At 40.1% G+C, this 17,891-nt stretch overlaps 1 protein-coding gene across 1 annotated transcript in view; it reads right to left on the bottom strand.

Annotated features, from left to right (window-relative positions):
* Cd2ap (CD2 associated protein) overlaps nucleotides 1–17,891 on the bottom strand; it is an 82,541-nt gene that overhangs the window by 46,689 nt on the left and 17,961 nt on the right. Inside the window, exons 2-4 of the mRNA XM_028766635.1 lie at nucleotides 15,550–15,710; nucleotides 6,894–7,047; nucleotides 672–772 (exon numbers count right to left, since the gene is read on the bottom strand). Coding sequence (XP_028622468.1) covers nucleotides 672–772; nucleotides 6,894–7,047; nucleotides 15,550–15,710 — 416 coding nt within the window. The remainder of the gene's footprint in view (nucleotides 1–671; nucleotides 773–6,893; nucleotides 7,048–15,549; nucleotides 15,711–17,891) is intronic.

Genomic DNA, 17,891 nt, shown 5'->3' with positions numbered 1-17,891 from the left:
TTTCCAGAAAAACTTCTAACATTCCTTTAATGAGAAAGGCAGACGTAAGAAATTAAAAATATTTTCACATCGCATATGAAAATATTAAACTGTGAAAAAAGCATGTTTGGCTAGTATTTAAATGCAAAAATTCAAATAAGACAGACTTTAAAGCAATTTCAGTATTGCACTCCTAAACCATTCAGAAGGGACACTTTCCTGTTACTACTTTGTGCCAATAGCAAATTCAGAATCAAAGATAAGGCTCTCCAATGTTTGAGGTTATTAATTAAATAACATTAATTTTATTTTTTAGCACTATTATAGTGGTATGTGTACATAATGTGAGTATGGCTGTGTGCATGCAATGTGCAGTAGAGGTCAGAGAGGAACATAATTTCTCTCTCTCTCTGCCTTTATATGGGTTCCAAGGATGGACCTTACACAGACAGGCTTGGGTGAGTGATCTTCCCAACAGAAAACTTTACTAGGTTTAAGCTTAAAAAAAAAATGTTTATTTTTATTCCTTAAGGTAAACACAAATATCATGAAGCAAGGACAAGTATAAAATGGTGTCTTTCAATCTGCTTTTCTGGCATCAATTTTCACTGACTTGTATATTCTGACAAAGCCCTCCTCTAGAAGCCACACCATCAAGCTGCTACGCTACTGCCCATGTACACAGTCCTTACCTCTTCAATGATGTCAATGACATCCCCCACGGTCAGTTCCAGTTCGTCCTCATTTTGTGGAGAGTAGTCAAAAAGAACTTTACACTGACGCTTTTTTGTCTCTACAAGAAATTATTTTAAAAAATAGGTTAAGAAAAATCTTTTAAAAAAAATAGCACCTTTATAGTCACATACCACAATTATATAATGTGTAAGAAGGAAAAAAAGCAAATGATTTAACCAGCTAATCACAAACACCACCGGGTGACTTTAAACACTTCTCCCACGATACACGTTCATCGCCAGATAATGTGCAATGCTTTCCGTAATGGAAAACATGGATACGCCTGGTCCCTCCCATTACACAAACGCAAAATATCCACAACCAACTTTTAAGACTACAAAGACATTTTGACAATAAAATTATTGTGGGCAAGCTCCTCCCATGGTGATTTTCAGATTACTTATTGATCAAAGCTTAGGAATTTTTAAAATACAGCACTCTTAAGAAATTGTTAAAAGGAAGGCAAGATGGCTGAAGAGAAGCACCCAGCACTCCCTGCATAAAAGAAAGAGGGGGAAGGGGAACAGGAGAGGAGGAGGGAGGAAGAAGGCTGGCAACAGGTAACAGATGTACAGCTGCATGTTGAGATGACAAACAGTATTCAAACACTGAAACACAAAAGCCTTGTGAAGTCTACAGCTGCAGAGGGAGAGAGAAAACCATCCCGACATCCATGTCCCTAGCTCTGCAGCTTGGAACCCTTTCCCCTCTGCTCGGATAAAGGTGAAAAAGAATCAGAAAACTATCAGCACAGACACTAGCACTCCTACCTATGTCTCACAACCTGGGAAGTTCTGAAATATGCCCACTAGCTCCCTAGAATGCTGTAACCGGGAGGCTTCTTGAAAACATGATTTTCTGAATCTGGACAGACATGTTTCAGGGGAGTCAGACTTGACCTAGTGAAAAGACACTGATACAAATCTATCAAAATAAAGGTATACTGAGAGAATCCAGTATAAGGGATAGAGTGGAGGGCAAGGTGTTAGTCACAACATCTAAACAATTAGAGAGCCCAGCAACTGAGATGAGAGCGCAGTTAATCCCAAGTAGACTTCCTCTCATTCTCAACTCCACACAGGATGTTCCTATCTCTAACAAGATGAAGACAAGAGCTCCAAGACTGTTCTCAACCAAACAGGTACACTGGAGCAGTTTCAAGTAACGTCATTACAACTTAAGTCATTGGTTCAAAGCTAATGTTGGCAGAGAAATTAAATTATGTCTGTAAGTGTTCTTCTTTCTCCTCTATTTCTGTCTGCACCTAAAACTAAGCTGCACATTCTAGCTACAACAATTCCTGCACTACCCCAGGTAGATGGTACAAAGGAGAAAAGCCCATCTCAAGCAAGCATGCACACCAGGGGAAAAGGAGTCTGAGGTTTCGCACCTGAGTGGGCATACCTATAGTAGCAGAACAGAGAAATTTAACTGTCTGCTTCTATCACTACTACAGTATCCACTGTATCAGTCTTTACCACGTCTTGTACAATCACACACAGTGGCAGAGAGGAATGCTTTCTTTCTGTTCTAACCTTTCTAGAGAACCACTGGACTTATACCAACCACTATTTGGACTCTATATAATTACTAGAGCAGCATATTCAAATAAGAGAGTCAGTATAAACAGTGCCTGAGAAAAACCTCCATTACCAAAAGGACTACCTCTCCCAGTGTAGGAAGGACTTACACCACACAGGATGTATTCCACCACACAAAGCCTGGACTCCTAAGTATCTATACTCCTGTGTCACCAGCAGAAGTGGCTCTCTCCAATTCCAATACTAAGTATCAGTTATGCTCAACCTCCATAATCACACCAAAAAAATTCTTAAGAAATAGAGAGTGGCCGGGCGGTGGTGGCGCACGCCTTTAATCCCAGCACTTGGGAGGCAGAGGCAGGCGGATTTCTGAGGCCAGCCTGGAACTCTACAGAGTGAGTTCCAGGACAGCCAGGGCTACACAGAGAAACCCTGTCTCGAAAAACCAAAAAAAAAGAAAAAAAGAAAAGAAAAGAAATAGAGAGCGACAACATTATGTACCAGCTAGAAATAAACTCAATTCTGAATAACAAACTATTACCCCTAAGATTTATCTTCAGTGAAGTAGAGGAGTTACTCATTTTACCAGACATACAAATCTCAGTAGAAACAAAAAATATGAAAGACACAGTAACTTAGCATTCTAAAAACAGAGCAAAGCTCTGCAACAGACTCAAAATATACTGAACAAGACAAAATCCCAGATAAAGAATTAACATCAAAGAACTTAAGATAATGTTTTGTTGTTGTTTAAGCTTAATGAGATCCAAAGAAATACAGATGGAATGGTTAAGCAAACTTTAGAAAAAGAAGGCAACAAATGAATGAGATGTTCAAAGAGACAGAGATTTTTAAAAAAGAACTAACAGGAAATCCAGGAAATGATGAGTTCAGGAAATCAACAGAATTCATCTGAAAGCCTCAACAGTAGACTCGATTAAGGAAGAGAAAAACTATCAGAATTGGAAGATCTGATTTCTGAAGCAACACATTTGGATAAAAATATAAAAACTAAGAGTGAAAAAAAAAGAACATGAAAAATTTGGAGGGTATCATTAAAGATCAAACATGTATGTCATCAACAGATTCTAACATGTATGTCATCAACAGATTCTAACATGTGTGTCATCAACAGATTCAAACAAACATTTTAAAAGAGTAAGGTCAAAGTAAGCCAAATGAAATAGCAGAAAATTTCCCTTATTTGGAGAAAGGCATGCACAATCAGGGACATTTAACCCCAACAGCCAGAAAAGATCCTCTCTACAAAACATCACATATGCAACCTGTCAAAGGGACATCACAAGAAAGACTTAAAACTTACAGGGAAAAATGGCAGACCACATTTAAGGATAAACTTATTGGACTACTGGTAGACTTATCAGCAGAAGTCCTGAAGGCCAGACAGGTACAGCAGGTATGGGAGGTGAGCAGTGAATCAAGAGTTCAAAGTTTACTGTACTTGAGAGCTTGTCAAATTAAATACACAATAAGTACCAGAAAGGCATCAAATGAAGTTGACTTCAATACAATTACAGCAGGAACAATTTCAATACCACACTGTCATCTCCACTGAATATGGGAGCAGACCAAAGAGTAGCTATGCTATTTTTACTTTCCTGGCAAAGCACTATTTAAATATCTTTCTTAGTAGTCCTATGATCTTTAAATATTAGGTAAAATAAATATCATAAATATCTATTTTTCACTACTTAGCTACAATATTTCCTGTGGGAATATTAATATTTTAGAGCCCATGGTACAATAATACTGCATTTCTAACAAGTTTCTAGGAAGCATTTTTCTGATAAGCTAAGGAAACAGACTTTGAAAATAAAAAATAGTATTTTACTAACTACAAGCATCTGAGTTCTCAATTCGAGCCTGGTGCCAACCAACCACAATCTTCAAATATGTACTGGCCATTTTATTTTATGCTCTCAAATCCCACCTGACTGCCCCTGAACTTGTCATCCTCTTGCCTCAGCCTTTTCCATCTTCGATCATCTCTGACTAACTTACTTAAAAACCTAAAGTAAACATTTATTTTCACCTATGTGTTTCCATTTGTCAGAGAATCAGTTTGTAAACAACCTGAAATGTATTTTAGAGTTAGACATTTGCCTCTCACCATTTCTACATTTTATTCTTTTACATGTTTTACTCAGCTTACTTCTAACTACACACACTGACAGGATTCAGTGATGTTCATAGATGTGCACTGACTACGCCCAGCTAGCCCACTCTCACCCCAGGCCCCAGTAATCCTTTTCTATTCTACTTTCAAGTCTGTTTTGCTACATATGGCAGAATTTCATTCTTATTTTGAACCAAATAATATACCATTATATAGTTAACGTGTTATTGTCTTTACTCCATCATCACTTGACTGATGGGCATTTAACTGATACTGTAATTTCCACACTGGAAATGGTGCTGCTTAAACACAGGTATACATGGATGTAATTTGTATGCTGCTTCCTTTCTTTCTGATACATAATCCAAGAACAGAGCTGGATTTCTAGTACTTTGATTTGTTTGTGAAAGGCTCCTGGTTGAAATCCAGACTTACACTGAACTTAGGACCAACAGCCACTCTGTTTCTCAAACTGGCTGGACTAATTTACATAACGCCAACAGTGTACACATCCTCCTTTTTTCCACGTTTTCATGTTTTTCGTAAGAACTGTTTTAACTAGGATAAAATGATGTCTTTCGCTTGCTAACACTTATACCTAAACTGAAAGGAACTGTGATAGTGTGGATGAGACTTGTTCCCCGCAGGCTCGAGTAACTGAAGAAGGGGTTTCCAGTTGTACTGTTTGGGTAGGTATGGCCTTACTGCAGGAAACATATTATTATGGCTTCACTCTAATTGCAGTTCTCTGTCTGTACTTCATGCTTGCAGTTGAATATGTGAGTTCTCAGCCTCCTCTTCCAGCTGACATGACTCCCTGCTATGAAGTCTTACCACTTGGGAGCTCCAGGCCAAAATAAACTCAGTCTTAAAATTGCCTTTGATTGTGGAATTCTATTACATCAACAGAAAAGTAATGACTTTGCCTAGCTCCAGCTGGGATCTACTCCTGTAATATCCTTAGTCAGCTGGAAAAAAAAAAACAACAACAACAACAACAACAAACAGGAAAAGAAAAGGCCCAGCTGTCACCCCATCTCATGCTCAGATACATATACCCAAAGAAGGGGGTGTTCTGTTTTAGTATCCACAGCCTCTAAATCTGTCTAGCCTGTGCTAAAGAAGAAACATTGTCTTTTTACGCCCAGAATTAAGAGTTATAGAGTTTATAATGGGCAGAGATCATAAATTACTCTTCCGTTGGTTTGAAAATTCACAGAGCACAGAAACTGCACACAAAGACACTGCACATAATAGCTCTATGCTGTTCCACTCTGCTACTTGTCACCAATCTCCAGAACTTCACACTCCAGGCCCGCTAAGGTAGCTAAAACTGTCCAGTGGAAAGCAGAACAGGTGATGTACAAACAGTACTAGAATATCACAATTTTCTGGGGGCACAAAGGACTTAAAATAAACTTTCAATTGGTCTGGTTATTAAGAAATCTTTACTTTTTACCAAAAAAAAATCTTTTGTGGTGTAACCCAGTACTATAACCTAGGAACCAGCAGTTTTCTTAATGGGCAATGGCATAGAAAATACCACTGTGATAATAAGGGAGCTGTACAAATATCATTAGCATTGAACATGGAGTCTGACAGGTTTTTTTAAATGTTAAAACATTTACTATCCATTATCATAAACACTGTAATCATTCACACACGTTTAATTACTTTATATTTTTAAATGGCAGTCTTTGAGGATGGTATTGTTGCCTCTTTTTTTTCTTTTTTTCTTTTTTTTTTTTTTTTTTGGTTTTTCAAGACAGGGTTTCTCTGTGTAGCCCTGGCTGTCCTGGAACTCACTCTGTAGACCAGGCTGGCCTCGAACTCAGAAATCTGCCTGCCTCTGCCTCCAAAGTGCTGGGATTAAAGGTGTGCGCCACCACCGCCTGGCACCTCTTTTCTTAAATTAAGTTACAGGAGAAAAAAAAAAAAACTCAAGTAAATTTAAGTGATCTTGGGTCATAAAAGTGATTAAATTTCTGTAATTTAAAATATGCTGGTACAATAACCCTACAGGTGCAATAGTGGTACCCACATCTTGGTAGTAACCAACAGCTCTCTAATTGAATTTAGGACCCATTTAGTAAGAGGGATACCATATGCCTCATACTGGTTTTAAACCAGTACTCACTGCTAGTAGTTTAACCTAGTGCTCACTCACTGCTTTTAAAATCATGGTTATTGGAAGAGAACCTACAACCACAAATTTACTAAACCAGCATCATCCCTAAACACAATTCATAAACATCTGTCCTTATACCACAGATAAGTGTAGTCTCCATGCCTCATCAAGGAAACCTCTTTGCAACAGACAGAGACCTCTAGAGAAAACCACAACCAATCAAAATGCAGAGTTGTGGTGCCCTGTCCCAATGGATTCATGTAGAATCCAGAACCTAAGACTGAGGAAACATTGCAGAATAGAAGGCAATTTATGAACGATCATAAATATCCTATTTTGACAAAACTAAGTAAGAAAGAAACTGTTTACATACTCTTCTTAACAGCTTTGGTTTGTGGATGTGGCTGAATCCCTCCAGCGGGAAGTCCGTAAGTGCTGATTCGCTGTACAAGACTCGCTACATTTCCATGCCTTTCCCGTTTGATGGGCAAATTATCATCCTTGGGTTCTGTCTCTCGCTTAATTTCCTAAAAAGAGGGAAACTGGTTAAAAAACAAAACACAAACAAACAAAAACCCACAACCTTAAGTGTATCTTATTCAAGTTACATTCTTAAATGTATTTCTGTACTTTTGTGTGTGTGTGAATGTAGCTTAGTTTAGCCTAGTCTGGAAGATACTATGTAGCCAAGCTAGCCCAGAACCTGTAGCCATCCTCTCACCTGAGCATCCCTATTCTTGGGCTTCTCAAATATAAGATGCCAAGACACAGCCAAATAAAATAACCGTGACATAACTCATTTCTAAGCTTCTGTTGTGCTCAAATACGTCTGAAGAATGAAGGTCATTTTGCTGACCATGACAAAGTATAAGTTTACATCTTACTGAAACTAGAAAAAAAAAGTAGAGGTGCAACCCTGTAGGAGGAGCTAAGGTGGGAGGAGTTAGGAGAGAAAGAGGAGGAGTTGGGAGAGAAAGACAAAAAAGGAAGAGGAGGAGCTAGAGAGAGCAGAGAGGTAGAGCAACGGAGAGCCATGCAGGTATGGAGAGCAGTCATGGGTAACAACTTTTATTTAGGTTAGCTAATTGGGAAACAACTCTCTTCGTATGGGCATGTTGTTATTGAGCATTACCAAACATATAAAGCCTCTGATTAATCTTTAAGCATTAGAGTCTCATTTTATTACTGGGCCCACGTAGATGGCGGGATGGTCTGAACAATGCCCAGCTTGCAGAGACAGCATGTAAGATTGACAGAGCCATCTCCCATGCTGGTGTCTCATGGGTGGCAGGGCTGGTGTTTCTGGCCGGTTGGTTCTAGCGGCTGCGCGCACGAGGCCTCTGGCCAAGAAACATGGCAGCTGAGCTAGGCAGAGCCACTGCAGCTTACTCGGCTTGACCAAAGGCTGTTCTTAAATACTTACTTAAACACAACCCCTCACTCTAGCATACACCAGAAAATCCTAAATTACATAAACTAATAACACAATAGTTTTAAGACAAGGGTGTATAAACTTTTTTCCTACAAAGAACTATATACGAAATCTTTATGGCTACCAAGCCATATAATCTTTTCCAGTATCAATTCTGATATATGTAATCCAATACAGTCATATCCTTAAAACAACTAAACCCATATATATTCTTAAAGAAAAAAGTTCCTGAAAGAAGTTGGGCATGGTAGTCCCCATCTAGAGTCCCCGTGGTTAGGAGTTGAAGGCAGAGAGATCAGGAGTTCAAGACCCCCTTCCACTGTATGAGACCACAGTGGGGTTAAAGCCAGCCTGACAACATGAGATCCTTTTCCAAAAACAGGGAGGGATGCTTTCAAAATGTCCACAGATGTTACATGTCATTTGATACTCTCTTAATTTTTCCCCATCCAATTACAAAGTTCTTAGTTAGCAACCTTACAGCATGGTCTTGTACAAATCAATGGTATGAAAGTTCTATCCCGTAGGTTTTAACTTAATGGCTCCCTGCTCTAATTCACAGATCTAAAATGAATCATCATGGCAGGTGGTGATGGCACATCCTTTATCCCTAGCACTCAGGAGGCAGAGGCAAGCAGATCTCTGAGTCCATGACCAGTCTGCTCTACAGAACGAGTTCCAAGATGGCCAGAACTACACAGAGAAATCACAAAACCAAAAAAAAGAAACATCATGGGAGGGGGCTGGAGAGATGGCTCAGTGGTTAAGAGCACTGACTGCTCTTCCAGAGGTCCTGAGTTCAAATCCCAGCAACCACATGGTGGCTCACAACCATCTGTAATGAGATTTAATGCCCTCTTCTGGTGTGTCTGAAGACAGCTACAGTGTACTCATAAATAAAATAAATAAATCTTTAAAAATTAAAAAAAAGAAACATCATGGGAAAGTATGTGGAATATTACTTGAAGAAACAAAAGACCATATAAACATTAAGTCGTGCCATATACCATGTTAAAAGCTCAGTAGGAGAGACCCTGGAGGGGCCTCAGGCCATGCCCAGGCTTCAGCCTCTGCCCCACTGCCCAGTCATTAAGCTTTACTTCACCTAACATAAATCTAGCAGTGGAAAGCAAATCAAGGTAACTTTACAAAGTGATCTCAGGACTGGGGAGATGGCTTGGAGGGTAAAGGCTGCCAAGCCAGACAGCCTGAGATCAATGGTCAGTTTCCACGAGGTAGGAGGATAGTGCGGACTTCTTCTACTGAGACAAACGCGTGGGTAAGAGGCAGCAAGGCACAGCGAAGGAACACAAAAGGCAGAATGTGAACAACCTGACTGGAAGATAACACAGAACAAAGCTTCTGATAAACACACACACATAGCAGAAATGAGAATGTGAAAAGGTCTTAAGAGTCTTCTGAGAAGCCGGGCGGTGGTGGTGCATGCCTTTAATCCCAGCACTTGGGAGGCAGAGGCAGGCGGATTTCTGAGTTCGAGAGTTTGAGGCTAGCCTGGTCTACAGAGTGAGTTCCAGGATAGCCAAGACTACACAGAGAAACCCTGTCTCGAAAAAAACGAAAAGGGAAAAAAAAAAAAAAAGAGTCTCTGAGTTTGAGAGTTCAAGGCTAGCCTGGTCTACAGAGTGAGTTCCAGGACAGCCAGGACTACACAGAGAAACCCTGTCTCAAAAAAACCAAAAAGAAAAAAAAAAAACAGTCTTAGAGACTAAGGAACAGTGGGACCAGGAAAAGGCTGACGATAAAAGGCTCTGAAATACACTACAGGCCGGGCAGTGGTGGCGCACGCCTTTGATCCCAGCACTTGGGAGGCAGAGGCAGGCGGATTTCTGAGTTTGAGAGTTCGAGGCCAGCCTGGTCTACAGAGTGAGTTCCAGGACAGCCAGGGCTACACAGAGAAACCCTGTCTCGAAAAACAAAACAAAACAAAGCAAAACAAAAAAGTGAAATACACTACACAAAGACGGCGGGACAGTGCTGAAACATTTCCACAATACAAAGATCAGTACATGCAGTATGAAGACAAGCTTACAAGCAGGTACGACTGACAGCTGAGTGTGCTCTGAGTCAATGACAGAGCAGGCATTTGAAAGATTCAGAAACTATTCAAAATATTGAGACTCTTAACAATTCATCAGCTCCGACTCAGATAAGAAGTGATCCCTGAGACCTGAGTTGGGCACTTGCTCAGATGATACTGCACTCCCTAAGCCGTGGTCTCTGGCCACTGCTTACTCTCACCCCTTGACAGAGCTCTACTTTAAGCTTCCATCAACTCCAGCTACTGTCCGCATTCCGTGAGTCTTGTCTGAATTCTCCCAACAGAGATCACAGGGCCTGGGAAGCTAAGGGAAGTCCAGGGCAAGATCCTGCTACATATTTTAGTGTTCCCATCAAGTTGTAACACAATTTCTTCAGTTTCAGCATGGTTAAGTCATAGACTTTGCTGCTAGGGTTGAGATCAGGGGATTCCCTACTCCGCTTTATTTATATTTCCTCCATGTATACACTTCTCTTAGCTACTGGATCTTATTTTCAGGACTATATGCTTAAGGTCACTCAATCCTGATCCACTTGTACTTCTGTCACCTGATATATACATATAAGCAAACTCAGATACCTCTTTCAAAATGGAGTGGCTACCCTCATGAAACATACTTTGAGTGTACCTACTGCCATGAGTTTCCTATATCAGATTAAAGTGCTAATACCAAATACAAACAATAGGTTTTTCTGATTTTAAGTCATATATTTTTCATAATATACTAGCTTAAAGGGCCCCCTGTGGGCATTAACCTTCAATACACTGTAGCCAGAATAAGCAACTATTTCTATTTGGGTTTCCTCCATCTCTCCAGAACCTTATAGGAGAGGAACAATCATAACCTTAATATGCACAAAGATAATAAAGATGAAACCATTCCCACCAGCTACGGGCAACTCCAGAATTGAGTAATACATGCTACATCTGATTCCCATACTCAGAAGCAAATAGGCGATGCCCCAGTTGTTCACTTATTTTTTGTAAGGCTCGAACACAAGGATGCCTTCTTTACGGCCTCCAGTATTTGAGTGGATTAATTCCTCTTCAGTTCCTATTGATTCCTCTCAGATGTACCTTTCATAATCTGGATAAATTTGAATCTCAAAGTCTTGACAGAAGTTAACTTGACCAAAGAAATTGCCTTTTATACATCTCTTGTGATTTAGTACTAGAGAGCTATCTCAATGTAAATGCTTCCAGCTTTTCAATTTAGTTCCTAGCACCCAAGTCAGATGGCTCTCAACTGCCTGCTCCCAAGGGACCTGACTCCCTCTTTTGACCTCTGTGAGTACTGTATACACACACATAAACACATAAATAAAAATAAAATTTAGATTTTCGAAAATATCACCCAGATTTATATAACATAATCAGACAATTTAAGTTATATATTAAAAGAATTACAATCAATAACTGAAAACTACTGACCAGGAACCTAATGAAAACCTACTATTTTAAAGTCTTCAGAAGCCTCCAATTTTAAAAAGCCTCCAACTAATCCGCACTCCTTTGAAGGCAAAATTCTTTCCGAGACAGACTCCTTTCTCAACCTCAGTAAGACCTGAGATCACTACTGATAGCCTATAAAACATAGTCAATTCTGTCTTCTATAACCACCACCTACAAGAGGAACGAAGTTAAGGACAAAAGAATGTTAATACACACAACAGGAAGAGAATATGAGAGAGTAAAGGGAATACAACTTCCTGGAGCTTGACTGCCTAACAAGATCTCCCACTGACTCCTCTCTGAGAGGAGATACACTGGAAAATTAATGTTAAATCTGTAAGCAGACAGATCACTGGAAGAGAAAATGACCAAATATTGGGCATACTCCTAGAGTCCTTGCCCTCAATGTGACAGGATACTAAAGGTTTTACTGCCCTCAGGATCAAAAGACTCTAAGATCAGAGCCCCAGATTCTGTCCCCGAATTAGGTGGCCTCCACCTCAATAATCTCCATCAATGGTTAGAAGCTTCGGGTAAACCATCAAGTCTCAGTTCCTTTAACCTCAATGAGTCCTGCAGTGGTCTAACACCATGTATCTAGGCATCACCTTGAGTGTGTTCAAGGTCTAGGTTAGCAAGACTGAAATCTCTAAACTCTTCTATGCCTTCTTCATCCAGAAGCAGACAGATCAAGATGATCCACATCTCCACAGTTGTTGTGAGGTCTCGATTTCTTTATTCCTGCTCCTACTATTACCGAGTGTGTGTCCACATGCATGTCATGCTACATGAGTGGAGGTCAGAGGACAATGTTCATGAGTCAGTTCTCTCAGGTGCCCTTCTGAGTCAGGGTCTCTCTTGTTAGTGACAGGCTAGCTGGCCTGCCCACAAGCTTCCAGGCAATTCACCTACCTGCATCTCCCATTTCCCTATCGGCATGCTGGGATCACAGATACAAGCAACCTAATCCATCTTTTTAACATTTATTCAAGGATCAAACTCAGGTTGTTGGGCTTCTGCACTTTTAATTCCTGAGCCTTCATACTAGCCTGGGTCTGAACCCTTAGGGAAACAATGTAGCTAATGAGATATTAGCAGATTTCCATTTCTCTGGGGATGGACCACTCCCTCATAATCAGCAGCCTATAAAACCAAGAACTCAAACCGCAGCACTGTAATTACCACTCAAAATGAATGGGATCTGAAACAGCAGTGGCCCTCAGTAAATACAGAATATTCTTTTTTTTTTTTTTTGGGGGGGGAGGGTTTCGAGACAGGGTTTCTCTGTGTAGTCCTGACTGTCCCGGAACTCACTCTGTAGACCAGGCTAGCCTCGAACTCAGAAATCCACCTGCCTCTGTCTCCCGAGTGCTGGGATTCAAGGCGTGCGCCACCACCGCCCGACTAGACTATTCTGAATTGTAGAGATCATTACTGTATAATAGAGAGCTAACAGTAAAAACGAAGTACTAAGCTAACTATCTCAGTGAAAGCTTGTTAGTACAAATAAGGACATACCATTGACCCCTCCTGTGTCAATCCATTACAACACTTAGGCGACAGGGGCAGGTGGAGCCCTAAGTTCAAAGCCAGCCTGATGTACACAGTAAATTCCAGGTCAGCCAGAGCTACATAGACCTTATCTCAAATACAAAGAGTCAATCCAGGCAAGCATGGTGGCATGCCTTAAGTCCTAGAAACAGCAAAGGAGGCAGAGGCAGGGAGATTTGTGATTTCAACACCAGCCAGGGCTACATAGTAAAACCCACCTCAAAAAATAAAAAAATAAAAAAAATAAAAATCAATCCAAATGGAGCCTGTCAATCACTTAAACAGGAAAATACTCCTCAGGAAAGCTGTCTGCTACAGACACTTTAGGAATGGTATAAACATAGAGGGATGTATGGTCTCTTTGGCCACTGTCCGTTCTTAACCCTTGAAATTGTACATTGCTACAATGATCTCTTAGATCCTTGTCCAAGATCACCCCTTACATGTGTGCCATACCTTCTTAAAGATTCTGTGTAGCTTTTACACACACACACACACACACACACACACACACACACGGGTGGGGGGGGGGGGAGTGGGAACAGGAATATACCAAGGAGAAAAAAAATCTGCCAAAGAAAATACTGAGAAAGATGCACCTAATGAACATCTTTGAATGAGATGTATTCAAATAAAGACATCTTAAAAGCGAGTCAACAACGACAAAAAGCTGAAAATTTAAAATGCATAAAAAACATAAACCAACATCTCACTAAAAGGAGAGATAAATACACATGTGAAAAGATGTTCAATGCATACCTTTAAGAAATTGTAAATTGCCGGGCAGTGGTGGCACACGCCTTTAATCCCAGCACTTGGGAGGCACAGGCAGGCGGATTTCTGAGTTCGAGGCCAGCCTGGTCTACAGAGTGAGTTCCAGGACAGCCAGGACTACACAGAGAAACCCTGTCTCGGAAAAAAACAACAACAACAACAACAAAAAGAAATTGCAAATTATACACTGAGGTGCCATACACTATTAGAATGGCCAAAATTCAAAACACTGATAACACCAAATATGGGTAAAGATATAAAGCAACAGGAAATTCCATGCATTCCCAGCAGAAACCAAAACAGTACCACTACTTTCCAAAGAACTGAAAGTGTTGTATTAAACCAACATTTGTTACTATGTAACTCAACAACTTTACCCAAAAAGCACACCACAGAGAAGACGTTCCTAACAGTTTTGTTCATAACTACCCAAGTATGAAAGCAACTAAGATATCCATCATGGGAGACATAACTGGCTCATATGCAACCCCAGCAGTTCAAAGAATGAAATAGGTAGGTTCTAGGCTATCCAGTGGAGCCCTGTGATTAAAAAAAAAAGCAAAAGCAAAGCAAAAAGTGGGGTGGGCTAAAGAGATGACTCATTGGTTAAGAGCACTGGCTATACATTCAGAAGACTTGGGTTCTATTCCCAGCATCCACAGTCCCAGGAGATCTTTACCCTCTGTCTACTACCTGAGAACTGGGATTAAAGGTGTACACCACCACACCTGGCAGATTCATTTGTTGTTCTTGAAGATAATTTATTTTTAAAAAATAATAATTTTTAAAACTGACTTTTTCTCAAAAACTCAGCTACATCTTTTCTCAATTATTTGGCTAAGAAAAGAGATACAATGTAGTTAGATTAAATGCAGTTACTTCACCTTCTCTGAAATCAGTAAACAGAACCTTGTCCTTATTTGGAAATGAAGCTACAACTAAAATAAATCTGAATTATTCAGAAAACAAGTACTAAGCATGCATTCTACAAAACACTACTATGCAAATTGGAAAAAACAAATGAGACCCACTGTAGCCTTCCCAAGAGTCATAATCATTAACATTTATAGAAAACAAAGCTGATATCAATTATACTTAAATTCATTGTATCTCTTTTCTTCTCTAACACTGACAATTTTTTATTAGATTATAATAAGCTTAAGTATCTTAAAGCCTGATTCCTAAACTAAAAGAATGTTTAGCAGCAGGTTAATCTCTTTAACTTACAAGTGTGGTCTAATGTCTTCTCAGCAGGTTAGGGAAGCAGCAAAGCTGGGCATGGAGGTGTACCCTTCAACCCCAGCACTACAGAGGCAGAGGCAGGAGGGTATCTGTGAATACAAAGCCAGCCTCACCTACACATCAAGTTTCGAGACAGCCAGAACATAGAGACACTCTGTCTTTAACAAAAGAAAAAAAGGAACGGAGGGGAGGGGAGGGGAGGGGAGGGGAGGGGAGGGGAGGGGTGAAAAAAAGCAATAAAATACAAGGGAAGACTTGTGAGACAATTGTGAGATACCAACCCAAAGAGTGACCCGACTGAGAACTGTTGTCTATGGTTTAAAAAGAAAAGACAGGCAGGTAGATACATGCACAAACAAGCACAAGACACACATACACCCACACAACATTATTGTACAGCAGGTTACCAGTCACAAATGTACCTGAATTTTTCTAAACGTAAAAGTTTTCAAGTGTTTTCATTTTAAACATATGCATTTATTTCTTGACATACAAACTTAATTAACTGACAATACTTACCTTAACAAAATTGTCAGGGAACATGCCTCTCCTCCCATTTAGCTCTCCTTCTAGCCATCCTTCCTCCTGTAGTTTTTTCACATTTCTGATGATTTCCCCAACTCGGATAGTTAACTCATCATCATGAACAGCATCGTAGTCATACTCCACAATATAGTCAACTAAAAAAAAAAAGGAGAAAATGAATGTCTAAAATCTAATTCACAAAATTACTATAGACCATATTAACCAGCGTTGACCTACAGAATCTGTGAAGCGGCAACTAATACTGCAAAAATGTCAGGCTTCTCCTTGTGGTATTAAACACCAGACCACATCAGCAAAGCCCTTGATCATCTAAGTACAGACCGTAGTGCATATACAATGCACATTCATTACCTACTGCACACTTACACTGCAGCTCTGTGGTGTAAGATGTCTCACATAAGGCTACCCTTGTATGCCTATCTTTATAAAACTTCTTCAGTGTGACCTATGACAGACTTGTAACCAAAAAGAGTATGACAAAGACGATGGACTGTGTGGAATGAATGAATATTGTAATGGCCATGTTGTTTCTTACTTACTGGCTCTGAAGACACAAACCACCATGTCAATATGCTGGCTTGGGGAGGGTCACAAGAAATGAGGCAACCCCTCCGCTAGGACTCTCACTATAATAAAGCAAAAGACCTGAATGACGGCAACCATCACATGAGTTCAGAAGTAATCCATCCACGAAGAAGCCCTGGTGAGAACCCAACCCTGGTGAACATATTCAATGCAGCCTTACGGAAGACTCAACCAACACAGTCCCCAGACCACAGGAACAGATAACTATATAATGTTTTAAAGATTTCTTTTTTAATTATATGGTAGGAAGAAAACACACATGTAAGTGCAGATGCCTGTGCAATCTAAAAGAGCTTACCAGATCCCCTGGGGCAGGAGGGAAATGTGATTGTGAGCTACTGGGTGTAGGCACTGGGAACCAAACTCATCGCTCTGCAAGAGCAGCAGTACATGCTCTTAACCACTGAGCCGTCTCTCTAGCCCCTCCCTAAAAAAGTGTTTTAAAGCTACTAAGCTGTGTCAATAATATTAGAAAACAAATGACAAATAAAAGCACACTGAAATGAAGATTGCATTCTCTAACTACAGGATGATCAGAGATGATCAGAGGCAGTGTGCAGGTACATTTTATAAATTCAATTTTAAATAACAGAACAGATTCCCTATACTAGATGGCAGACTAGCTAGCTATACTCCATTATCTTTTCTTCTATCTACAATGTCAAGGGAAAAAAATAATTTTGATCGCCGGGCGGTGGTGGCGCACGCCTTTAATCCCAGCACTTGGGAGGCAGAGGCAGGCGGATTTCTGAGTTCGAGGCCAGCCTGGTCTACAGAGTGAGTTCCAGGACAGCCAGGGCTATACAGAGAAACCCTGTCTCGAAAAACCAAAAAAAAAAAAAAAAAAAAAAAAATTTTGATCAAAAAAATTAAAGTAAAAAAGTGCACTTCAAATCAATAGCCACCACACGACTTCCATTTCTCACAGATTCTTAATTTTGTTCAGATAGCCTGAAACCCTGTACTTTTACAAATAAAGCTTCTTTCAGCCCAGATGAGATCTTGACTAGTCTAGATCAGTACTTCTCAAGAACTAAGTATAACCAATCATCTGGGAAATCTTATTTAAAGGCAAAGTGATTAAAGCTGAGATACCTACAGCTCATAGAAAGAGGCAAAAGTGTAGCGATCATTCATTCAGAATCACTCTAACCCCATCACACTCAGGATTCTGATTTTTATTCTCATTTAACCTTAAAAGCAAAACCACAAGGCTAAGAACACAGCTCCGCTCTTGCTTTTAGTTATTATGCAGGAGGTTCTCATTCAATCCCAAACACACTCAAAACACAAGGACCAGGCACAGTGACACAGGCCTATAAATCTACCTCTCAAGACATTAGGGTAAGAGGAACATGATCTTGAGGCCAACTGGGACCACACAGTGAAATCTTATCTAAAATAAATACAACAAGAAATGACACCCAAAACTGCTCCAGTCTGAGATAGGGAAAACCAGAGATATGACTGAGGCAGAAAGCAAGACAAGAATCTGAGCAGGTGCCGGGCAGTGGTGGCGCACGCCTTTAATACCAACACTTGGGAGGCAGAGGCAGGCAGATTTCTGAGTTCGAGACCAGCCTGGTCTACAGAGTGAGTGCCAGTACAGCCAGGGCTATACAGAGAAACCCTGTCTCAAAAAACCAAAAAAAGAAAGAAAGAAAGAAAGAAAGAAAGAAAGAAAGAAAGAAAGAAAGAAAGAAAGAAAGAAAGAAAGAAAGAAAGAAAGG

Source organism: Grammomys surdaster, unplaced genomic scaffold (genome assembly GCF_004785775.1).
Source record: "Grammomys surdaster isolate TR1022 unplaced genomic scaffold, NIH_TR_1.0 169, whole genome shotgun sequence".
NCBI lineage: Eukaryota > Metazoa > Chordata > Mammalia > Rodentia > Muridae > Grammomys > Grammomys surdaster.
This window is presented reverse-complemented; position numbering and strand designations above follow the sequence as displayed.